Source organism: Dermacentor variabilis, chromosome 5, assembly GCF_050947875.1.
Source record: "Dermacentor variabilis isolate Ectoservices chromosome 5, ASM5094787v1, whole genome shotgun sequence".
Classification (NCBI taxonomy): domain Eukaryota; kingdom Metazoa; phylum Arthropoda; class Arachnida; order Ixodida; family Ixodidae; genus Dermacentor; species Dermacentor variabilis.
This window is the reverse complement of record NC_134572.1, coordinates 175,663,056-175,675,121: the sequence shown is the minus strand read 5'-3', so window position 1 is coordinate 175,675,121 and position 12,066 is coordinate 175,663,056. Positions and strand designations below refer to the sequence as shown.

The window sequence follows — 12,066 nt, the reverse complement described above, 5'->3', positions numbered from 1 at the left end:
CGCGTATGTTCATAAAAATTCACAGTAAATGTTGGTCTGTTACTTCTAGAATGCTTTCAAGCAAATAAATATAACGTGACCCCCTGGAGCAAGTCTTTGGCATTAGGGTCATGCACTTACTACTTTTTTGAGCTTAGCAAGGCAAAATTGCCAGAAATCCCTGTAATAAGTACCCATCCAATTCATTTTCAGACTTTAATACTTTCTGAAGCAGAGTAGCTCTCGGAAAACTAATTATAGATTTGAAATGAGCATGAAATACTGATAGAAACAGTGAGGTTTGGTTCAGATTAAACCAAAAATGAAGAAGAAGCGTTTTAGAACTCAAGTCTTTCTCCTCTTTACTTGTTGCTGCGAAGCAGCAGTTTAGAGAATTACAGCGAGAATGTTGCAGGGAGGACACTTTGGTGAAACGAATTTTTCGAAATATACAACTGATCTCTCGGGCTGATTGTCGGTTTAAAGGCGCCCGCATACATATCATGCTGGGTGCTCCGTCTGCCTCACCGGCACCAGGAACTCTGGCCATGCCAAGTTAAATAACTTCAGTACGACTCACAGAACCCTTTCCAAAGTACAATACGCCACGTCATACTAAGTAGACTAAGCCCAAAAGCCACCACCAGTAACTGTACAGGCCTCGTTTCCTGGTACGGTGGCGCTACCGCTCCGCGACAAGCAGTGCCAGCTGCAGCGGATTTCGGCGTACGCCAGTAGGGCCTTTCCAGGCGCACAGGCTAAACGGGAGCAGAAAAGGAAGCAATGCCTGCCTGCCGCTTTGAATTCATCGTGTGCCGCAAAAGAACTATCTGAACGTTGGATGCGTGTGTGCTGCCTGAGCACTGTATGGCAGCCACAACTAGAAAAAGAAGTCACGCACCATGTCGCTTGAAAATAGTTATAGCTAACCTCGATATAGCGAAGGAGGTAAAATCGGCAATTTGCTTCGTTATATCGAAATTTCGTTCAACTGAAGTTCGGCCTTTTATTCAAATAAGTACAGTGGCCGATCGATCTTTCCTACGCGGGAAGGGGCTGCAGAATTTTCCGAATTATTGGACAATCGCAAAAAAGCACATTTGAATAAGAAAACAATTCATTTTTTATTAATTTGGGAGTTGGTGACGAATGATACGGGTTCACGCCACGCCGACGATATCTTCCCATAGGCGGTACGAATTAGGCGAAGCCAGCCACGCTTTCGCGTGCACTCCGCCCCCGGGTCTGATAGGGTTACACGCACAGGCACGACGCTATCATGAAAAGCGCCAGCAGCCGGGTGCGAATGTTACCTCTGCCTCTCGCTTCAACGGCTCACCGAAACTCGAGATTACGCAACCTCCAATACCTAAACGCGCGGGAAGGCAGCTTACATGATGCCACGCCGTCTCGACACGCCCACTCTTTGCCCATGCGGCAGATTACCTCTAAAGCAGAGCACGCGGCCGCGTAGGTGCTCAGCCGCGCTTAGAGCCATGCGCAGCCACGGCCGAGGCGCCCGCCAGAAGTTGCGATACGCGCCTCTACTTAAAGCCAACTGCAACGAAATTTTACTTGGGCTATATTGACTATAAATGCCGAGCGTATACTCTCAAAGTATATCCTTGGCAAAGCGATAGGGCTGGTAATCGCCTCATTTTGTTATTATCAGCTATTAAATAGCGCCTAAGCAGACGACGCGTGCACCTGGTGGCAAAGCGGTAGCGATGCGGACATGGCGCACATTGAAGAACTTAGTTGCGCCTAGGCAGCCAGGTGCATCGCTCGCTCGTCATTTGCGAGTTGACGGGAGTCGCTCTCGGCGTGCGTTGTCATTGTTGCGCTCGTGATTTGAGGTGTTGCAAGAATGCCGACGCGTTGCGTGCCCGTCGGGTGCTCGAATGCGTACTCGAGCACGAGCAATGGCTGTGCATTGCACAACGCTGAGCAGAGGAAGGCCGGACACATCTTCCCTGTCCCAGCTTTCCAAGCGCAAGCGTACACCGCGACACGGCAGGCAAGTGCGACGCGGACCAGCCAACGCGCACAAAGCACGCAAACTGCAGAAGACAAAGCTGCGCTTCAACAGCACTGTCACTTACCCGTCAAGATCTGCTTGGCAAACGCTTTCTCGAGTTGACTAAATGCCGCGATGACGCACGACAACCGGCGGTAACGTTCAAAGGTAAGTTGTATTCAAGGGCGACATTCTCGAGCGATCAATTCCGGTAGTGCACCATCTTCAACATGTTTCGCGCGTCTCTATAACGGAAGCGTCGAAGTGGACGCAGGAAATCCTTTCCGACACAGCGCCAGAAACGAGCAGGAACCGCATGCTGCATTTGTCACGAAGGAGAACGGGACGCGGCATCCACTGTGTACATGCAGCGGCAAGCCATGCAGGAATGCAATGCTGCCACAGCGAAATAGGCGAATATTTATCACGGACGCAATCCAGCCTCTCTGGCCGTGTTTATGCCCGCTTCGCACCGAGCCCCTCTAGTCCGGCTGTGACAAGTCTCGGCTGCTTATCATCCTTTACTACAGATGGCAGTAGTTGTCTGATCGGTCTAGGGAGCCTACACGTAAACAGAAGGTTTGCTTGCATGTACACTCTTAAGCAAAATTACACCCTTTTGCCACAACAATAATCGCCATCTGTCTTGTCCGCATTTCCTTTCTTTAACGTGGCGAGCCCGGTACTTTCCAGTAACTAATGGCATGCGCGTTAGCAGCATGACATAGCATTCCCGGCAGGAAAGTAACGAGCGAAGCATATTCAAGAAATTAAATGCGGGCAAGACAGATGACGATTATCGTTGTGTGGCAAATATGCACTCCAAAGGGTGTACAGTTTTCGTAGAGTATATACACTCTTAAAACGGTTGCACCCTTTGGGGTGTGTATTTGTCCCACAACGATAATCGTCATCTGCCTTGCTGGCGTTTCCTTTCTTGAAAACTCGGCTCTGGCTACTTTCCTGTCGAGAATGCTGCGTCACACTGATAACGCGCATGCCGTTCGTGACTGGGAAGTACCGGGCTCGCAGCGTTAAAGAAAGGAAACGCGGGCAAGACAGATGACAATTATTGTGGGACAAGATACGCCCCAAAGGGTGTAAATTTTTCTAAGAGTGTACACTCTTATGCAAGTTGCACCCTTTGGGGTGTATATTTGCCACACAACGATAATCGTCATCTGTCTTGCCCGCATTTCCTTTCTTGAAAACGCTGCGCTCGTTACTTTCCTGTTGGGAATGCTATGTCATGCTTGTTCCGGCATCCAACAATGAACACGCAGCTTGAAAGCAACCAGAAGAAGAACGTTTATTCGGGATTGCTTGCCAACATATATAGTGTACCGGCGGCTGCATGATAACAGCCACGTGTTACAGATAGCATGCTGGCCAGGGCACATGCATAGAGCGCATGTGCGTCTGATACAATACTGATAAAGCGCATGACGTTCGTTTCTGGAAAGTAACGGGCCCGCCGCATTAAAGAAAGGAAATGCGGACAAGACAGATCGCGATTATCGTTGTGTGGCAAAAGCAAAAGTCGGTCAAGGCTTTGTTGACTTTTCTACGTGACAGTGGCCTATTAGAAAGACTATAAGGACCCTATTTCATCCCTTTTCATATTTTTTTCTCACGCTTTTATTTTTGTCATGCTCTTCTTTCCGTCTTTACTTCCCCTTTCCCTTCCCCTAGTGCAGGGTAGCAAACCGGAGGTTTTAAGTCTGGTTAACCTCCCTGCCTTTCTCTCATTTGCATCTCTCTCTACACACCCCAAAGGGTGTAAGTTTGTTTTAGAGTGTAATCGACATCTGTCTTGCTTGCGTTTCCTTTCTTGAAAACGGTGCGCTCGTTACTTTGCTGTCGAGAATGCTCTGTCATGCTGATAACGCGCATGCCGTTGGTGACTTGGAAGTGCCAGGCTCGCAGCGTCAAAGAAAGGAAATGCAGGCAAGGTTCATTCTTAAGCAAAATTACCCCTTTTTGCCACACAACAACAATGGAGCACTTCACTCTTAAAACGGTTGCACCCTTTGGGGTGTAAATTTGTTCCACAACGATAATCGTCACCTGCCTTGCTTGCGTTTCCTTTCCTGAAAACTCGGCGCTCGCTACTTTCCTGTCGAGAATGCTGCGTCACACTGATAACGCGGCGCCGTTCGTGACTGGGAAGTACCGGGCTCGCCGCGTTAAAGGAAACGCGGGCAAGACGGATGACGAATATTGTTGTGGGACAAGATAAACCCCAAAGGGTGTAAATTTTTCGAAGAGTGTTGGGAGGATTTTTCATATGTGGCAAATATACACCCCAAGGGGTGCAACTGCTTTTAGAGTGCTGGTATAGCAGGTTTAGAGTGCACGAGTGCAGTCAGAGCGCTAGCGGAATAGTGCGCGGCGAGCGAGCGCTTCTGTTTGTCGAAGGCGCACACGTAACACGCTCGCTTATTCAGTGAAACCGAACAGCATGCTGCTGGCCAGCCAAGCTGGCGAGCGATGCACCCTGTTCCAGTCGCTGCGGCGTGAGATAGGATATGTTCTGTTCCCGCACCAGCCACACAAGAATGTAGAGCGTCCAATTTTCGCCGATTTAGCGTGACTGCACCATGCGTGGATCGCGTCCGCGTTAAGCCGGACTGTACCGCACTTTTAGCTACGCCACCCCAATGCGCTTTTCTTCAAGCGGAGGCAGAACGCATCGAGGCCCTGCTGTTGAATGAAGACAGCCAGATAGGGAAAACCGGCTGGATTCGGAGAATACTTCGCATTAAAAGAACATCGCGTGCACGCAACAGCCTTGTCACAGCGCACGAAGCAGCTAAGAAAGTGTACTAACTCTGCGACAAGACGTGCAGGACCTGTTCATTACTGATACACCGGAACGGAATACAAGCAAGGAAAGGAGACAGCACGGGCGCTGGTTCTCCACATTCTTCACCGTACGCCACTTCCGCCAGGAGATGTAGATACCTTAAATAAGTATAGCAACGGAATATAAAACATTCGTGCAGCTATTTACAAGGAAAGAGCTGCCTTATTGCGCAGAGTTTCAGCTTTTCTCTTTTTTGCCTTTGCATTGGCATCCAATATTTTGTCGTTCATCTTGCAGCAGTAGTTCTTCAATAAAATATTCCTGTTACACAACAAAATGTGCCTTAACACAAATTCACATTTGTGTCCATCCTCGCAAGCGTCGAACACTGAGGAATCATCACTGACGAGCACTTTAAGCGTGAGGTCAGTGACTAAACGACGTTGGTTTGGAAGATTAATAAATTCCTCTTCTAGAACGTAGACTTTTTGCTTGTTTAAATTGCATCAGGTCTTCTAGGTTTAGAATCTTATCCGCTTCGTTCTCCTTGCGGAATGCTTCAGCAGGCGCTTCACACGCTTTCTTCAAAGAAGCGGCCTCAAGACGCATGCGCTTGGAATAAGGATCCTCCCTTGAGGTGCTTGGCTTCGAAAGGTGGACATTGAGGAAACTTTGATGGGACTGCGCCTGGGCGAAGACGCAGGCGTGAGAGTGGTGCAGTGACGGTGCGCCCTGAAGGTCGTCGAGGTGAGAGATCTCCCGCATGATTTCGGCCTCAATGAAGTGAAGTTCGCAAACCTAGAAGGAAGTTAAAAGTTGTTCCAAATTTTATTCTAACATTCCTGATATAAATGCACTTTCTGTAATTGAGCAATTAACCTTCCCGTATTTTTCAAAAGTAACTATTTAAAGAAGCTCTGAACATCTTACCCTGGAGTGCGGTGATACAATGATGTCTGCACGTTGTATCGCCCCAATCCAGGCACTCTGGGCTTCTTCATCTTGCGGAAACTTGCAGACGTAATTTTTCTGTCCCGATTTGTAATAGCTTCGGCAATTGGACACGCAGCACTTATTAGGCATATCTTGGCATGGCACTCCATATTCCGGGGCAATGAAGACACGCGGTACACACTATCGCAAGCACAGCACAAGTGTTGAGACTGCATGCACTGGTCACATCTAGAAAAAAATGTACGTTCGGAAGCATGCGGCAGCATGGCTGAGCATGTCGGGACTTGTTTAACCCTGAAGCCATTCAAGGAGCGGCAGGGCTCCCGGAACTAATCGAATTGTTGTCGCCGCCGTCGTCGCCTCGGTCTTCTCCGAATAGCCGGGGTTAACTATTGTATATCTTCCGCGCTTCATTTTCAACACGTGTGAGCCGCTAGTAGCTTCGCAGCGCGCTGCACGGTAGGCGCCGCCATATTGTGAACGCAGTGGCGCCGCCTATGAGCAGCGCCATACTGGCTTGCGTGAAAGCGGTTTTTTGCATGGCAGGTATACGCTCGGCGGTAGGTTTTGGCGTTTGTTTTCGCGGTCGTGCGGTCTATTTAGAATGATGCGCGTTTTCTACGTGGTAAACAGTTCTGTGAGACGTGCTGAAGTGGTTTAAGGCGTCATGGCCGGAATTTCTGCTGGCGTTGAGGTGGACGGAACACGCAGCGCGACGTGCGCGCGCATATTTGAGCCTACAATCAGCCTCGGAGATCAATTGTGTATTTCTGAATGCACGAATCACTAATGTGACCTTATTGCAGTATTATCCTCTATTCCTAAGCTGCGGTTTAGGAGTCATGAAACATACGCGACGATCGTAACAGCGTGGGTACTGTTCTGCTACGATAGGAGTTGTACTGTTATACTTTGACAAGCGTTCAAACTGTTCGCTGTAGGTTATATTGCGTGTCTACTTGGTTCGATGGATGAGGTTTTCGCCCCTGAATAAAATAGTTTTGGCAAGTAATAGCAGCATACCTTACAGTCTGAATTAAGCTTGTCCAGCAAAGGGACTGTTTACGAACTGCGCGAGCGTCCTAAGCAGTGGTAGGTGCTGGATTACATATATTTTTGTTTTATATACCGCATGGTCCCAGCATACGGTATCAGCGGTTACATATTTATAAACGTTGTGCGGCGTGACTATGCGAGGTCCTACTGCGGAGTTAGCCCGTTTTATCTTGCTTTTTCGAGAAAGTGGATGACAACCGAATTTTTTTTTCCGTTGTGTTCGTTCCGTTCTCTATACGACGCACTCACACGCATTACGGAAATTTTGTCCTCAAAAGTAGGCATCGCATTCTTTTTATGCGATCCCTCTCATATTTTATGGCTGTATGCAGGCCAAAAAGGCAATGCCGAAGCGCACAGCTTACATATGTATTGTGCTGGTCCACCAACCTGCAGTGATCGCTGTGTTGAGCAGCGCCATCGGCCTCATGCAGGAAGGCTAGCGTAGACATATGGTAATTTGAAGCCTGCTAGACTTGAAATGCGCGAGAACGATGCCGGTGCGTCACAAATATTTGATAGCGCCTGCCGCTTAGATGTTTCGTGGTTGCCTAGCTAGGTTGGCCGTGCACGAGCATGCGCTCTTATGCTTTATGTTTTACTCCCTACGCCAAGCGATCAGATAGTGAGCAAATTTACCATTTCATGCTGCTAATACAGAGACAACGGTTTTCTTTGTTGAATTAAAACCGATATGGAGCAAAATAGTTCACAACACATACACACACCGCGACTGATAATGTGCGCACACCGCGGCTGATAAAGCGCGTCACATTTTTGCGCCCCCAAGAGATATTTCCGCCTACTGTAGTTACCGATCCACCGAAAGGCTTCCATGACGACCTTATATGAACAGACATGGCGTAAAATTTCACAAAGTACCATCTAAAACATCTCTATATCGTTACGCAGCTCGCGACAGCAATACTGTCAAGCAGCGCCGCGGCGGATCGCCCAAGCCAGAGAGGAGGAAATGCTCTCCGCGCGCCCTATCCTCCTCGCCCGATGAAACGGTCTATATTGGCCTCGTCTGCGTGACGTAGCTCAAGGGGAGAGGGTCAGCCTGAAGGCCTTAAGTTCCCTAGAGGGTGCTGGCGGGGCACGATAGGATCTTATCGCGCTTGGACTTTATCGGGGACGTGATGCAGCTTCGCCTCGGAGGTCGCTCTTGTCGCGCCGCCCGCGATTTGAGAGGTGCGTTTGCAAGCAGCTGCTTGTAATTCAATCATTTGACCATCTGCGTCCGCGGGAGCTTCCATTTATTGTCTCGGCATTCCTTTGCTGCGGAAGCAAAATTTTGTGAAGTTTAAATCGCATATACACTTCGCTATGCTGAGATTCTAATTACATGTTCTATGGACAAGAGGTTATGAAAAGTTAAATAATTCGCTATATCAACAATTTCGTTATATTGAAGTTCGTTATATTGATGTTTAACTGTATAAACAAAAAATATGAGGCGCATATGAATAGTGAAGACATCCTTATTAGTAAGTGCCATTTTTACTATTTCTTATTCAAATGCACACTTCATAAGCCTTTATTTTTTGTTATAACATAAAAAAGGTCAGTGCAAGCTGCAAACGAAAAAGTCGCAGTTTCGCCCGAAACACGAAGCATTGATTACGATGGCAAATTATAAGACACCTATATCCAACAAGTTTAGTAGCTTTATTAGCTATATAAAGTGCTGTAAACATTTGCTCACTAAGTAATTAACAATCACGATGTCATGCGCCCACAGCAAAACATGAACACATCTCACTCGATGTCACTTTGCTCTACTTGTCGCCAAGAAACTCGCATACCTTTTCATTTCATTTATTGCACCTTAAAGGCCCAAATAGATTACATAAGGGGTGACTGTGAATTCACGTGTATATTTATTTACAAAACATTCACAGGCCTGCTTAACAGCTCTTTCAGATGACATCCGTGATCTCATCATAAGGTACAGCCAAGCGAACATTGTAGTTGTAACCAGCTGGTTCGTCATACGAAGACAGACATATTGATGGAATTCCTGAAGTCTGTTGGTTGGCCGAGAAGTCATACATTCGGATGGACCCCCTCTGTCTAAAGGAATAAAAATAATGTTTAGAAAATTGCAACACGCATTATACAAAAGGTAATGCTTAAAGCTTACAGAAAACGCAAGCAGATCAAATGCAAATTCTGTACACTGTAGCCAGTGGATGGCCATGAATGCCTTGGCAAATACCCTTAAAAAAAACAATGTATACAAGTGCCACCCAATTACACAGTACCTTTCGATTCTCCCAACTCGTCTCTTATTCTTACTAGAAGATGTTGGAAACTAGAAAACTGGAAGCATAGTTACCTTCTAACATAAAAAGTGATGGAGTCTATTTGTGAGGTTCAAGGGACACCCACATGAAAGATCAAAGGGGCCCACAACACCTTTGGTGAGAGGTATGCAATATGTCCGGTATTGAAAGGAATCTCCTCAAAGCATAAATTACAAAATGGAATTTTGATGACAATGTCGACTTATGCCACCAGTATTCTTCCATCGTGGGAATGATGGTTAGTACATGGATTTCCCTAAATTTTGTTCTTTAAGGAATCAAACAACCTTTTAGTTCCTCGCTTTAACCTAGTACTGTCGTCTTCAGTTAGCTCCAGGAAAATTATTTTTTTTTGTTTACGTTATAGTCCCGACCAGCGCGTTCTGTTTACAACATTGCATACAAAAAAGGACACCCAGATATAGAGACATGCACACTCAAGAGTGTCGAGATTAATTTATGTAGTCGAAATTATACTGGTGCATGCATATTGCGTGCGTGTAAATATAGACAACTGATGCAGCTGTCAATGTAAAACCCTCCAATGTTATAAAGCTATGTAGCACAACAAGCACAAAACAACATAAAAAATAATTAAAGGAACTGCAGTATCTTTTTAAGAAAGCCATGCAGACTTCAAGGTGGATGCAAACTTCAAGGTGACGTTGCCACCCCTCTTTCCTTTTTTGCCCTTTTCTGGCTTACCAAGACCTTTTTTGTGGTAAGAGAGGTGTTTTTGGCATTGTAGAAGTGTATTATATTAATACTAGTGAATGAAATAATACTTCTCTCTCATGTCCCTTTAATGTGCAACTACCGCATATATTTAACAAAGGGCCGCCCTCATGTAGGGGCCACAGCTCCACTTTGGAGGAAAAAATTTTTGAAGAAAATTTAGAACGTCCCCCTCAGGTCAGCATCACTGCACCATTATTTCCTCATGTGGTGCATCGAATCTGCTGTGTTGGCAGTGTTTCCAATCAGACTGGTGGCACTTCGCCTCTAGAGATGGAAGCCCTGTTTGGGTCAGCGCCAGTCAGGGACGATGGGCCAGCATCTGAGCTCCTCCAGGAGCAACGAAAGTGAGATTGAGTAATAATAAAGATGTTACTGATTTGTTACTGTTACTGAGTGTAAGGGCCACACCCAGCCAAGATTTTAGGGAAAAAAATTCGACCCTTACACGAGTGTATACAGTAACTCTTCATATGCAAGCGTTTCTGCATTCCACCCTCATCAGAATGCAGGAACCACAGCAAGGAATCGAACCCGTAACCTTGTGCTGAGCAACAGAGTGCCACATTGCCACTCAACCACACCAGCAAAGTGGATGGACACTAAGAACTGCTATTTGGTTTGGGTGCGCTAATTATGTGGCCAGCCAAAGCGCACCTGGTGTGAACGACAATGTTGCCATCCTCTGGTTCTGGAAACAGGTTGTAGGGCACATGTGCCGTGACAAGGGTGGTTCGGTTGGCTCGCAAGTGCTTCACAGGGTGCCTGCGTGAGTAAGTACGGATGAGCCACAAGTAGAAAGTTGTAGTGGCAGCACCACCCTTAAAACTTAACACTATATGCATACCATATTGACCGCAAATAAAGATGGGGACAGCGGAAGAGAACACAAAAACGGCACAGGCGGTACCGCCCGTGTACCGGCCGTGCGATTTTGGTGTTCTCTTCTGCTGTCCCCGTCTTTACTTGGGGTCAATATGATATGCAGTAAACACCAACTAGGCCAAACTGAAGTGCTTCTTAACATTATAAACTTCAGATACACTTCAAGCCATATCAGTGAGTCAAGAAACTCACATCTGCAAAAATGCTGCACTTGCGAAGGTGATCGTACTGAGGCAAAACTGCAATTCCCTCGTTCAGCCATCAGCTAAAAAGCGATAAAAATGTTTATGGGAGGCATTCAGGAAAATGAAGTGCTCATGTCAGTCCCAATTATGTTATACAGCCTCACTTTGTTCCCAGTGATGCGTTTCACCCTTCTTTTCTTTTACTGCCATTATTAAACTATGGAAAACATTTACAAGATTAGGGCCAGGATAATGTAAAACTATTCCAATCCTATTTTTATTCTGAATCCACCACTAGCCCTCCATGACAGATGAGGGCTGATGGTGGATTTGTAAAGGCAGAACGGAATATTGGTGGAATTGGAATGAAGACAGATCAAAATAATTTTACGTTATCCCGGCCCTGCAGTGAACCCAAGCAGTGCTCACACATTTGAACACTCTTTAGACCTACGCTTGCAAGATGATGAGGAGAAACATGCATCCCCTGTGCACCTAAGATTTACGTTTCTTTTCATTTGTGTGCCCTCCCTGCAACAACCTTTATTAGAAGGTTGACAGTATGATTATAAAATAAATAAATAAATAAGATAACCTAAGAAATGAGAGAGGAGAACCAGACTATAAAAATTAACCTCCAAGTCATGCCCTTGGCAGCAAGAAACTGAGCAAGTATAATTCTCAATAAAAAGTGTGTCGGAAAAAAGATGAAACAACATGTGCACTTCTGCTGCACATGTTGCATGTACAGCAAGAACTGACATCAAACTTTACTGATGAGGCCACAGCAGGGTGCTTCAGGCAGTAACACCGATGATAGTGCCTCAAATATTGCCTCTATGAAAACCTCAACCAAGATCTCGCTAGACTACCTGAGTTGCAATGGTTATAAATCTACATCCAACATTAGTGCTGTGATTTTAGTACTGACTTCCACTGCATCACAGTGGCTTGCTCAAAGTGAAAATTCATACAGTTGCAAAAGACACTGTCACAATACACTTGTATTGTGTCTACACCTTTCACCTGTGCTTTTTCTACACAGCGATACTTGACAAGCATTCCTTCTACCAAGTGCTTTTGCTCAAAAACCGCCAAATGCCAGACAGCAGCAAAGTCCTAATGGAAACCAGAAAACTT

The 12,066-nt window shown here is 46.2% G+C and overlaps 1 protein-coding gene across 1 annotated transcript in view; it reads right to left on the bottom strand.

Annotated features, from left to right (window-relative positions):
• Positions 1-8,617: 8,617 nt before the first annotated feature.
• LOC142583354 (F-box/WD repeat-containing protein 8-like) overlaps positions 8,618-12,066 on the bottom strand; it is a 45,327-nt gene continuing 41,878 nt past the window's right edge. The window contains exons 10-11 of the mRNA XM_075693779.1: positions 10,514-10,621; positions 8,618-8,888 (exon numbers count right to left, since the gene is read on the bottom strand). Of these exons, the coding sequence (XP_075549894.1) occupies positions 8,735-8,888; positions 10,514-10,621 (262 nt within the window). The 3' untranslated portion in view covers positions 8,618-8,734. The remainder of the gene's footprint in view (positions 8,889-10,513; positions 10,622-12,066) is intronic.